Genomic DNA, 13,773 nt, shown 5'->3' on the forward strand with positions numbered 1-13,773 from the left:
GGTCTGCACAAATCTTCCTCTTCCTCCAGCACTGTTATGTGGATGCCGTTCAACACCAGGGTCTCTTCGTTTCCTCATTTTCTGCCAAGTCAGTTACTGGGTCTGGTGCCCTTCCTCTCCTATCCTACCTGTCTTTGCTTGTTTCCTCTCTCTTCCCTTAACAGTGTCAAATAAAAATTTCTTCCAAAAACATTGGTGTTCTCATTTTATTTGACTCACTTGTTTATTTTACTTTGTTGGAGGGGAGGGAGGAAAAGTTCTTCTTGGGTACAAAAACACACTTATCCAATATTTGAGTGAGAACTGTACACCAGCTGCTTTTGTGAGAGCTGCTTTTTTATTTACTGGTGACTGAGGTAGGAAGAAAGTTAGGTTTGCTCTGGCAGTGAGGAGGGGAGGTCAGGGAACACATTCATTTGCCCATCTTGTGTTCTCCAGATTCCTGGCATATTTAGCATCTCTTCCCCTGTGCCCTGTTATTTCCTTCTCTATGCATATTGTAATGTGAAAGATGCCAAGCTAAAGAGAGTCAGATTTATCTTGCTGTAACTTTTTTAAGACTTTTTTTTTTGATGTGGACCGTTTTTAAAGTCTTTATTGAATTTGTTACAATATTGCTTCTGTTTTATGTTTTGGTGTTTTGGCCACGAGGCATGTGAGATCTTAGCTCCCTGACCAAGGATCAAACCCACACCCCCTACATTGGAAGGCGAAGTCTTAACTATTGGACCACCAGGGAAGTCCCTCTATAACTTTTTTTTTAAGTTTCTTCTGGCACAAGGCTTACAAAGCTGTAGAAAGAAAAAGCAAAGTTTGTTTTATGCTACAAACTTAGAATAGTAACAAAATACCTGATGTAATTCATCCTGGGATGTGTGTTTGATAGGCCCTTATGACTAGAGGGAATGGAAAAGGAAAGAAGGGGAGGTATTGTATGTGTTGTGTCTACTGCTTAAAGTTGCAGTTGTGATCTTGTGAAACCTACCTGATCCTGATGCAAGTGGGAAAGAAGCCAACCTTTGATCTCTTCTTGCTGGAAGGTAAGACAATCGAAGAAATAGATGCCACTCAACAAGTTCAAGGTTGGTTTTCCATGTATAGCACTGAGTGGCTAGCACAGTGATAGGACAGGGATACTCATTGAAATTAGTTTCATGAGCTGAGGGAGGCATAGAGATCCAGGAAAGTTCCCTCATTTTATCACATGTAAGCATGATAACTTGACCTACATGATTTCTCTGGTCCTGAGAAAATGTGTGTACTTTGGTACTGCTGAACACTACCACTTCCATAATTCTGCTGAGTCTTGAGGTGGGAAGAGTGATAAAAGGAATGACCTATCAGAAGTTCATTCTCCTCACCTGACTAGAAAAGGGAAAAGAGCTTAGAGATTTTTTCCTCTCGCATAACTTGGGAGTCAATAGTAGGTTGTATGGCTAGACCCAATCTCCTTTTCTCTTTAGAGTTTTTAATATGTATGAAGAAATAAAATTGATTTTGCCAATGAAATAGCCTAACCATTGAGAAGATTCAGATTCAATAAAGAATTATGTCTGAAGGGTCAGACTGCTTGATGTTCACCAGTTTCTCCCTGAAAACTGGAGTAGGCTTACACTTATCAGGGGCTTGCCAAGGATCACAGATGTTGTCTTTGTTTTTCTTTGATAGTTTGCAGTTAAGGGGCTGGAATAAGGGAGTGTTAGGTGGTCCTGTTTCTGGAAATGGGAGGAAGCAATCTCAGAATGGGGAGAGTGGTGATGGAGTCGAGAGAGAAAGTGCTTAGCATGTAGTAGATAATCACTGAGAGCATGGATTTTGGAGTGAGAAGGTCCTGTATTAATTCCCATGCACTGGGGCAACATTTAACCTCCTTATACCCATTTGCTGGTGAGTAATTGGGGAATATTTACCTGGAAGCATTGCATGAGGTTAGAGTCACCATATGGAAAGCCTAACCTGTCATACAAATTCTTTAAACAAATCTATTAAGAGCCTGCTATATGCCTGGTACTGTTTTTGGTTGGGGTAAACAAGACAAAGGTTCTGCACGTATAGAGCTTACATTCTGGTGGCACAGTGGTAGTTATTGAATTGAGGAAGGCCTAAATAAGGCTTGGAATTAAGAATGCCAAGGAGAGGCAAAAACCTGCATCAGTTACTGATTATGCAAACGTGTCATTGCAAGTTCCAATATCTTTTTTATCTAATAGGGAAAACTAATTGACATTGATAAACTATGCTCAGAGGACTCAACTACAAGGGTTTTATATACTCAATCTGGCCATCAACCTTTGCTGAAGAGCTGCATTGTTTAAAACCCACCTCCAGACCAAGTCTGTTTCTTGCCTTGCTCAGCACATTATAGCCAAACATCTGTTGCCTCAACTTGTAGCCCTCTGTTCATCCAGTAAGTAGAGGTATTTGTATTTGCTTGCCTCTCCCACAGGCTTTCTTTCCTCATGGGTGTGACCTCCTACCCAATGGAAAGTCTGATTCATCTATCATCCCCTAGTTAGTATGAAGTCTTTAGTCCCTTTGGACCGATTTTGCCCTTATACTGGTGTGATGTTTTCATGTGGACAGCCAGGGCCTAAGGAGCATTTCCCTGTCCCACTCTGGGCTTCCTTTCCACCCTTCTGGAGAGTAATCAAGATGTTACAGGTATAGCACCCTCATTTCTTGGGGTGCTAAAAGCTCTTCTGAACATACCTTGAAGGGCCACTAGGCTGGTGACCAGCATCATCCAGACCTTTTCTTGCAGGAAGCCTGAACTGAGAGCACCTTTACTGTGGCCAAACTTGGGGTGTCCTGTTTCAATCTCATTACTGTGTAGTTCACTCTCTGGTTCAGAAGAGAATCAATGGATCAGGAGAGAGTTTTGGAAATTACTAATACCTCCTTTTGCATAATCTCAGGACATCTTTTTTATGATCCCCAAGGATACCTCTCAGTATAATCCATTGCCCACATAAGTATTTTTTAACATTTGTGGGTGGTGATGATGACGTACATAAGTGGCAATAAATAAATATAGAATCTATGTGTGTCACAGTGGGGATGCAAATAGGCCTACCTTGAAGGAACTCAAGTCTTGCCAGAGAGACAGCTAAAATAGCTTAGTTACCTTGGAGTTGGGTGTCTCCAAGTCTCATTTAAAAACCATCTTCTGGAGTGGGTCAAGCAGTTTAGTCTAAGTTAAAATCGTGGGTTTTGGGCTTCCCTGGTGGCGCAGTGGTTAAGAATCCGCCTGCCAATGCAGGGGACATGGGTTCGAGCCCTGGTCCGGGAAGATCCCACATGCCGCGGAACAACTAAGCCCGTGCGCCACGTGCCACAACTACTGAAGCCCGCGCGCCTGTGCTCCGCAACAAGAGAAGCCACTGCAATGAGAAGCCTGCGCACTGCAACGAAGAGTAGCCCTGCTCGCGGCAACTAGAGAAAGCCTGTGTGCAGCAATAAAGACCCAACACTCAGCCATAAAAAGAAATGAAATTGAGCTATTTGTAATGAGGTGGATAGACCTAGAGTCTGTCATACAGAGTGAAGTAAGTCAGAAAGAGAAAGACAAATACCGTATGCTAACACATATATATGGAATTTAAGAAAAAAAATGTCATGAAGAACCTAGGGGTAAGACAGGAATAAAGACACAGACCTACTGGAGAATGGACTTGAGGATATGGGGAGGGGGAAGGATGAGCTGTGACAAAGCGAGAGAGAGGCATGGACATATATACACTACCAAACGTAAGGTAGATAACTAGTGGGAAGCAGCCGCATAGCACAGGGATATCAGCTCGGTGCTTTGTGACCGCCTGGAGGGGTGGGATAGGGAGGGAGGGAGGGAGGAAGATGCAAGAGGGAAGAGATATGGGAACATATGTATATGTATAGCTGATTCACTTTGTTATAAAGCAGAAACTAACACACCATTGTAAAGCAATTATACCCCAATAAAGATGTTAAAAAAAAAGACCCAACAGAGCCAAAAATAAATAAATTAATTAAAAATATATAAAATCTTGGGTTTTGTAATAGATACGGATTTTTGTCCATTATTTACTAGCTGAGTGAACTTACACAAATTACTTTGAGCCTGATTGTCACAGGACAAGAATAGTACCTAACTCAAAAGGCCATGAAGATTAAATGAAATAATGTATCACTTAGCACAATGCCTGGCATGCAGTAAACACTCAGTAAATGGTAGACATTGCTTATTGATATTATCTGTTACCTGTTTGGCCTTATTAGTTTCATTTTTGGAAAGGAACCTTATTTCCACATTTGGTGAGTATCCATATTTACTGACTCTAATACTTAAATATGGTGAGAGGATGATAAAGGCTTTCTATCTTAGAACCATCACAAGTAGAAATACTTAAGGTGTATTAGGAGAACATCAATACTGGATTATAAGGGGCAGTAGCTTCGTCATACTCCCATTCTATTCTTCAAGACTTAGCACCGTGCCTGGGATACGCAATCAATAAGTTTAGATGAATGAAAGAGGAGTTTCCATTAGTGAGATCAACTGGGACAGAGTATTCACGTAAGTAGTAGAATGAAATTTTATAGAGATAGAGCGCCTCCAGTGCCAGGCTAAACTAATCACTGTCTCATAGACAGTGAAAAGCCATTAAAACTCTGGGGTGGTATGTACAAATCAGCATTTTAGAAAGATGTCTGGTGGCAGTATGGATTAGAGGCAGAGACAGTATCTAGTTGATGGACCACTTACTAGGCAATAGCTCAGTGCCAGGCTCTGAGGTAGGTGTGGGATGTATAAAGATGAGTAAAACATGGGCAGATTTGAGATCTGGGGCTTACCACTTAGGAGACCGTTGGAATATTTTAAGTGTGAGATGATGAAGACCTGGAAAACACCTTTGGAAAGAAAGGAATGAATGTGGGAAAGAACTAGTAGTACTTAGTAACTGACTGGATGGGGGAAGAGAAAAAAGGAGGAACCAAGGTTTTGACTGAATCATGGACAGAAATGTGGTCTCAGGAGGATAGGTTTGATTTTGAGTGATTTGCTTTTTTTTAAGACTTTATTTTTTATTTATTTTTTGACCTGGGCCCACATTGGTGAAAGCACTGAGTCCTAACCACTGGACCACCAGGGCGTTGCCAAGACTTTATTATTTTGTATTTTTAAATTTGTGTGGGGGGGGCGCTGCGCCACGCGGCATACAGAATCTTAGTTCCCCAACTAGGGTCAGACCCGTGCCCCTTGCATTGGAAGCATGGAGTCTTAACCACTGGACCACCAGGGAAGTCCCAGGAGGTGCAGATTTAAATCATGAGGGTAGATCAGAAATTGGGAGAGGTAGTAGAGAGAAAAGATTGAAGGAGTGGGGAATGAGTCTTGAGGAATGAATTTTCATGTTTGAGAGGTGGAGGAGGAAACAGGCAGAGAAGGAGAGAAAAGAACAGCCAGAAAAGTAGAAAAACCAGGGTGGGACAGAGTCACAGAGCCAATAAAGATGAGAGTTTGATAAGGAAGAGAATGGAAGTGCTGAACGCTAAGCTAGTTAGGTCAGATGGGAAGACACCAGGAAGCAAGGAAGAAAATAGAAATCAACCTAGACTGAAGTAGAAAATTTGGATTAACTACTAACCGTAGGTGATGATGAAAACATTTGTTAAAAGGCTCTGGGACAGGTTTTTATTTGGGGGTGGGTGGGTGTAATTTACATCTATTTTTCTTAAAGTCAAAAAGATAGTATTTGAAAGTTCATAAAAGGTAATAGCAGTGTCTTTTTATTCTCAGAGACAACCACTATCAACTCTTTGAGGTGTTTTACCATATTCCTACATAAAATGCTAATATTACCACTCTTGATGATAGTTTAGACATTGTCTATTGATTTTCTGTTATAGAAGATGAGGATATGGTTCTCTTAAACCCCTACCCTTCTTTGCATCTTTCAAAAAAATCATTATATTATAAATTTTAGTTTTTACATAATTTGGATTCTGTAAATGTTACTTATTACAGAGCCAAGTTGTGTGCTATGATTATGTTTCCTTTTGTAAAATTTAGTGTTTTCCCTGGAGATGATGATCACCTTAATTTTTTTTAAACAGGCAGAGTTTTCCATATCCATATCTTTAATCCCTCGTCAGATCTGTCATGGGCCATCAGAGAAATGGTCAATTCCATTTTCACCCCCTAGAGATGTTTCAGAGTCCTGTATCTTTTGCTTTCTTCAGGACTAACTGCCCTTTTTGGCCCTTTTTAATTCTAGAATTCTTTTATCCCCTCCCCCTGTTAGATTTCTTGTTTCCTGGATCCCATTTTATCCACTCTACCAATTCACTTTCTTGCTTTACTGAAGCACATCCTCTGGTAGCTCCTTAAGAAAGGTCATATGAAAGGCAATTTTTTTTTTTTGAGTCACTGTGTGACTGACAGTGTCTTCATTCTTTCCTCATGTTTGATTGGTAGTTTGATTGGGTATAGAATTCTAAGTAGAACATAATTTTCAGTTTTGAAGACTTGCTCCATTGTCTAGGAGTATGAAGAAGTCATATATATATAAAGCTGAGGCTGCAGTGGCCATATTTAGGCTGTGCCAAAGTAGTAACAGAGCAGGGGAGCATGCACAAAATGAGGAAATATGCAGAGATGGGAGGACTTGCTGCCCCAGAGAGGACACAGTGACTGTTTTGGGTTCTTTTGGCTTTCTGGTTTCTGATTCCAGAAACCAGAACTCATGAGGGCTAGCTATACTTCTTTATTATTTTCCCCCCTTTAATCTATGGCAATTTGAGTGGGTTTCTGTTTCTTATGACTAAATGCTCTTTAAGACAACTATCCATTTTATCCATCTTTCTTTCCCAGCCTGAAGGCTCAGTGCCTATATTTAGAAATATAGCCACATCTCTGAGAGACTGAATTGGGAATCAGGAGGCCTAAATTCCAGACCTTTCTGCTTTTACTGGCACTGCTCAGTGAGTGGCTTTGGATAAGTTGCTTTTCCTGCTGTGATTCAATCTCAGTGTCAATAAAAATGGGATGGCTACCTCAGAAGGATTTTTTAAATTAAAGACAAAATGAGATACCTTTGTATCCATGCTTTGAGGAAAGGCAGCATTTGCCAATGGGAGTGATGGAAAAGAATTTGAGTAATGGGAAAGACTCTTCTCCAAGGAAACTGCCTATCCAGGACCTGAAATAACTACTTCTGTCTTTAGCTGTTGACCCTGCTTACTGTCCCACCTGGTGGCACTGGGGATATCGGGAGACCACCTGTGACTCAAACAGAGAAATAATGGCCCTGAAGGCGGATATCCAGCTTCTGGCTTCTGGCACACCACTGGTAGGTCTCACTGTCCAATGCCATGGCTTGGTTTATGGTGAACACCAACTGAGATGATATTTCACTGATACCATCTTTCCCAGGATCCTATTTAAGTCTCAGTTGCTCCAAGCTAGTCTCAGGGGAACAGTCTCAAGACTTGTCCTTGCACAAAAACACCATACCCACCTCAGCCTCTTCTTTTTTAAGCTACACAGTTGCTTCCGCTCCTGGGAAGTTGAACTGAGGATGTGCATTCATCCTGGAATAGGAAGAGAAGTGTTAGCCATGGAAGCCGGGTGTATACATGGTAATCTAAATTCACTCACATATAAATGTTGAGGCAGAGATAAGGGCTGCTCCATAGACATTAAATACCACCCTCTTAGAAGAGTAGCCTACAGGCTATACCCGTATCTGAGGGAGATCTGCAATCCCAGTTCTTCATTAATTCAGAATTGGTTTATATTTTATTTCTACTCTTCAACTGGAATTTCTTTTGTATACATCTCATCTTTGGTATAGCCCTAGCGACAGGTATTATTGTTCCCATTTTACAGTTAAACTGAGGCACAGAGTGGTTAAGTGGGTTGCTAAAGTTGACAAATATTGTAGTATCTAGATGTCAAACCTGGATTTCATACATTTATAGTGTGTAAGAGCCTGAGGGCCAGATTACCAGGCTTTTTTGCCACATATAGCAGAGGCAGAATGTCTGGTGGGGAGGGCAATAGTATTAGTTCTAACAAAAAAGAAAAAGAAACTATATTTTTCACCCTTTCATTAGTGTCAAGAAGAATGGATCCTTTTCTTCCCCACCAGAAAAATATCATGGGATCCATCCCTCATGAGTTCAGGATTTTCCCTGGTGGCTGTCTCTGCTCTGGGGATCTCGGGATGGGCTGTCCTCACGACCAAGCTTGTTCTCCACAATTGCCAGCAGAATGGCCAGGGCAAAGCAGACTCTGCCAGGTGCTGCATGTTGTCAAGAGCCCCAGGAACTCGAAGCAGATGTTGGCTCTGCTGATGTCCTTGGCCTCACTTTTCTGAAAGCACAAGGGGAACTCCTAGACAAGGCCTTACAGGGATCCAAGACCATCCCCCTGCTTCAGGCAGTAGCCTCGGTTGGCTAGAGTCTGATGGAGGTGGAGGAGGGCTTGGACATGAGAGTCAGCTGGCTGGGAAGTAACACAGTTAATTAAATGAGGTGTACTGGAGAGAAGATAGGGGAAAAGAGAGAAGAGGCATAGGGAGACACTAAAGGCTATATTTTCAGATTTTTTTCCCCTAGATTAAGTTGGTTTGCTGGGTCAAAGGATATGAACATTAAAATTTTTTTCTACTATGTTATTGGATTGCTCTCCAAAAAGATGGTTGAGATTCAGATGTTCAGCAAGAATAGTTAATGTACATTTCTTCATGGACTTGCCAATACTGGTTATTATCTTTTACATTTTTGCCAATCTGATGGATGAAAAATTAGACCTCACTGTTGCTTTGCCTTTGAAACTATGACTAGTGAGGGTGAGGATCTCTTCATACATTTATTGGTCATTAGTATTTCTTCTTCTATGAATTGCCTGTTCATATTCTTTGCATGTTTAAAAAAAATCAACTTCTAGGAACTTTCTCTATATTAGAGATATTAACCTGTTGCCACTTTTTCTTTTTTTTTAACAAATAGTTTCTTTCACTTCGTTGTCTCTTGACTTTATTTTTTTCCGTAAGGAAAATTTACATTTGTATGTAGTTAAATACAATATACTTCTCTTTCCTAAGTCATTTGTGTTTCCTTTATTGTTTAAGTAAGTTACCCTCAGGCTGAGGTTATAATTTTCTTCCAATATTTTTATTATTTTACCTTTATATTTATATCTTCTAATTTTAGCTAGGAAAAATTATTTTCATGTCAAAAAACCCAAACTGAACAAAAATCAAAACCAAGAAAATACCTGAATTTTCATCAAAAGGGAAATGGTTGAATAAATTTTGATTAATTTACACAATAGAATATTATATATTAAAAAGAATGAGTTCTATAAATATGAGCCTAAAGGCAGATGTCCATAATATACCATCATGTCAAAAAAAGGCAAATTGCAGAGCTATGTATATAAAATAAATATTTTTATTTAAAAAAATCCTCTGTGTAGATGTTAAAAATATATTTAAGCACTTTTGTAGTTTGTAACCAAACTACAATGCGATAGGATTTTTGGATAGGTAATTACATCCACAGGGTTTAAAATTCAAAGAGTAGAGAGGGGTATATAGTTAAAAGTTTTCTTCCTACACCGACTCCCCAGTGATCTATTATTGACCAATGTTGCTTTGTTGTTGTGGACCCTTCTACAGATATTCTGTGCATATATAAGCAATTCCCTATTTTTCCTTTTTTAAAAAACAATAATAACAACAACGAATGATGTTCTACATTTTTCTTTTTTCACTTACCAGTATGTCATGGAGACCATTCCATATCAGTACATAAAGCGCTTTCCCTCTTTAAAAATTGCTGCATAGTATTTATAATTATATGAATTTATTGACATAGATTTCCATCAGTGAGCATTTTGATTATTTCCAATCTTTTCTTTTCCAAACCCTACCCTGGACATACATCATTTTGCAAATGATGAATCTCTAGAAATGGCATTGCTGGTCAAAGGGTATATGCGTTTGCAATTTTGAGAAATGTTGCCATATTTTCCTCCATAGAGGTTGCACCAGCATACCTTTCCACCAGCAACATATGAAATGCTTCCTCATACCCATGCCAACAACATGATGCTAATTTGAGAAGTGAAAAATGGCCTTAATGTAGTTTTAATTTATATTTATCTATCATGACCGAGGTTAAGCACATTTTTACATGTTCAAGAGACATTTGTTTTTCCCTTTCCATAAAGTTGCCCATTTCCTATTGGGTTGATGTCTTTGGTGGTGTTTTCAGATTGATTTGTAGGTGCTCTTTATATACTCAAAAAATTAGTCCTTTGTGATAGGAGGTAGAAATATTTTTCAAGTTTGCCATTCATCTTTCCCTATGGTAGTTTTGTTTTGCAGGAATCTTTTTGTTTTCATATAATTATGTGACATGTGTACAGACCATCTCCACCCCAAGACTGAAAAAATTCTCCCATGGTTTCTTCCAGTATTCGTATTTTTTCATGTTTTACGTTACATTTTTTGGTCTTCATGAAATTTATTTTGGTGTAAGGTGTGAGGTACAGAACCAACTTAATTTTTCAAGTTGTCTACCAGTCATTCCAGTACCTTTAGTTGAGTGAAACTTCTTTTCACCGTTGACTTGAAATGCTTTGTCATATATCCAATACATCTGTGTGTATGCATGCCTATTTCTGTACATTCATTCTGTTTATATATGTGCCTGACAAATTTTAGATTTATATTTTAATTCCTAGAAAATAGTAATTTATATATTTGTTAATATTTTTAAATGTCTAATCATTTTTATAGATTTAGAATATTTTAATATTTAGTCCCCCTCTTTTTAAGAATTTTTCTATTAACTTAATTTTCTATCTAATTTTTATAATCTGCTTATCTGGTCTCTCCTTTCCCACCATCTACCAACAAGAAGACCTACTGGTATTTTTAAAATTGGGTTATGTTCTATTTATATTTTAACTTAGAACTGAAATTTTTGTGACATTGAATTTTTTGATCCAAGAACATGATATTCCTTACCGTTTTTAAAGTCTTGTGTTTTGATACGTGTATATCTCGGCCATGTTTAGAAGTTTTTTCATAAAGGTCTCGTCCATTTCTTAAGCTTATTTCTGAGTATTTAATATTTTATGTCACTGCTGAAAATATTATCGCTTTCGCATTGCATCTTTTTTTCTCCCGTTGCGGAGCAACAGGCTCCGGACGCACAGGCTCAGCGTCCATGGCTCACGGGCCTAGCCGCTCTGCGGCATGTGGGATCTTCCCGGACGGGGGCACGAACCCGTATTCCCTGCATCGGCAGGCGGACTCTCAACCACTGCGCAACCAGGGAAGCCCCCATTGCATCTTTTATGTTTGTGTGTATCTTTATATCATTTTAATTTATATCATTCATTATATCTTTTAACTCTTCATTGTTTTTCACACCTGAAAGATAACTGATGATTAAATATTAATTTCATACCCAGTTACCTTCTCTTACTCAATTCTGTAATTGTTTTAAATAATTTTTCAGTTGTTTCTCTTGGATTTTCTAGTCATGCAATCATATTATTTGTAAATAATGATAATTACTTCCTTTTCTATTTTTATATCTCTGATTTCTTTCTCCTGTATAATTGTATTGGTTAATATCTCCAGAAAATATTAAATAATAGTGGTGATAATGAGTCCTGTCTTTTTTCTTAGTTTAATGGGAGATTCTTCATTTGTTTCCTTATTAAGCATTGTGCTAGCTTTGGGGATGAGATATATTTTATTATGTTAAGGAATATATATTTACTTCTATTTTATTGAGTTTTTAAGATATCTAGAATAAATACTGAATGCTTTATTAATTGGCTTTTAAACATCAACAAAAATGACCCTATGATTTTTCTTTATTCACATATTAGTATGGTGGTCAATGCTAATAGATTTCCTAAAATTGATGCATCCTTACAATCCTAAAAAACAAAACAAAAACAAAACTAACATTTGGTCTTGGTATATTAGTCTTTTAATATGCTGCTGGCTTCTGTTTCATAATATTTTTAAAAATTTATTGGAATATAGTTGATTTACAATGTTGTGTTACTTTCTGCTGTACAGCAAAGTGAATCAGTTATACATATACATATATCCACTCTTTTTTAGATTATTTTCCTATATAGGTCAGTACAGAGTACTGAGTAGAGTTCCCTGTGCTATACAGTAGGTCCTTATTAGTTACCTATTTTATATAGTAGTGGGTGTATATGTCAACCCCAATCTCCTAATTTATCCCTCCCTGCCTTTTTTGCCCCTGGTAACCACAAGTTTGTTTTCTACATCTATGACTATTTCTGTTTTGTAAATAAGTTCATTTGTACCATTTTTTTTAGATTCCACATATAAGAGATATCATATGATGTTTGTCTTTCTCTGTGTGACTCACTTCACTCAGTATGACAATCTGTAGGTCCATCCATGTTGCTGCATATGGCATTATTTCGTTCTTCTTTAATGGCTGAGTAATATTCCATTGTATATATGTACCACATCTTCTTTATCCACTCCTGTGTCGATGGACATTTAGGTTGCTTCCATGTCTTGGCTATTGTAAATAGTACTGCAGTGAACATTGGGATGCATGTATCTTTTTGAATTATGGTTTTCTCTGGATATATGCCTTGGAGTGGCATTATTGAATCATATGGTAGTTCTATATTTAGTTTTTTTTTAACATCTTTATTGGAGTATAATTGCTTTACAATTGTGTGTTAGTTTCTGCTTTATAACAAAGTGAATCAGTTATACGTATACATATGTTCCCATATCTCTTCCCTCTTGCATCTCCCTCCCTCCCACCCTCCCTATCCTACCCATCTAGGTGGTCACAAATCACCTAGCTGATCTCCCTGTGCTATGCGGCTGCTTCCCACTAGCTATCTATTTTACGTTTGGTAGTATATATATGTCCATGCCACTCTCTCACTTTGTCACAGCTTACCCTTCCCCCTCCTCATATCCTCAAGTCCATTCTCTAGTAGGTCTGTGTCTTTATTCCTGTCTTACCCCTAGGTTCTTCATGACTTTTTTTTTTCTTAGATTCCATATATATGTGTTAGCATACGGTGTTTGTTTTTCTCTTTCTGACTTACTTCACTCTGTATGACAGACTTTAGGTCTATCCACCTCACTACAAATAACTCAATTTCGTTTCTTTTTATGGCTGAGTAATATTCTACTGTATATATGTGCCACATCTTCTTTATCCATTCATCTGTTGATGGACACTTAGGTTGCTTCCATGTCCTGGCTATTGTAAATAGAGCTGCAATGAACATTTTGGTACATGACTCTTTTTTTTTTTTTTTTTGGCAGTACACGGGCCTCTCACTGTTGTGGCCTCTCCCGTTGTGGAACACAGGCTCCGGACGCACAGGCTCAGCGGCCATGGCCCACGGGCCCAGCCACTCTGCAGCATGTGGGATCTTCCTGGACCGGGGCACAAACCCGTATCCCCTGCATTGGCAGGTGGACTCTCAACCACTGCGCCACCAGGGAAGCCCGGTACATGACTATTTTTGAATTATGGTTTTCTCAAGATATATGCCCAGTAGTGGGATTGCTGGGTCGTATGGTAGTTCTATTTGTAGTTTTTTAAGGAACCTCCATACTGTTCTCCATAGTGGTTGTTATCAATTTACATTCCCACCAACAGTGCAAGAGTGTTTCCTTTTCTCCACACCCTCTCCAGCACTTACTGTTTCTAGATTTTTTGATGATGGCCATTCTGACTGGTGTGAGGTGA

The 13,773-nt window shown here is 38.7% G+C and overlaps 1 protein-coding gene across 1 annotated transcript; it reads right to left on the minus strand.

The window, feature by feature from the left end:
• Positions 1 to 2,647: 2,647 nt before the first annotated feature.
• On the minus strand, positions 2,648 to 7,564 carry CD160 (CD160 molecule; the record flags this gene model as incomplete). The annotated part of the gene is given in 6 exon segments (XM_082660716.1): positions 2,648 to 2,811; positions 2,814 to 2,841; positions 7,269 to 7,415; positions 7,419 to 7,460; positions 7,464 to 7,514; positions 7,517 to 7,564. Coding segments are annotated over 6 exon segments (480 nt in total).
• Between the last annotated feature and the right edge of the window lie 6,209 nt (positions 7,565 to 13,773).

The sequence above is a fragment of the Grampus griseus genome, assembly GCF_964374135.1.
Source record: "Grampus griseus genome assembly, chromosome: 1".
Classification (NCBI taxonomy): domain Eukaryota; kingdom Metazoa; phylum Chordata; class Mammalia; order Artiodactyla; family Delphinidae; genus Grampus; species Grampus griseus.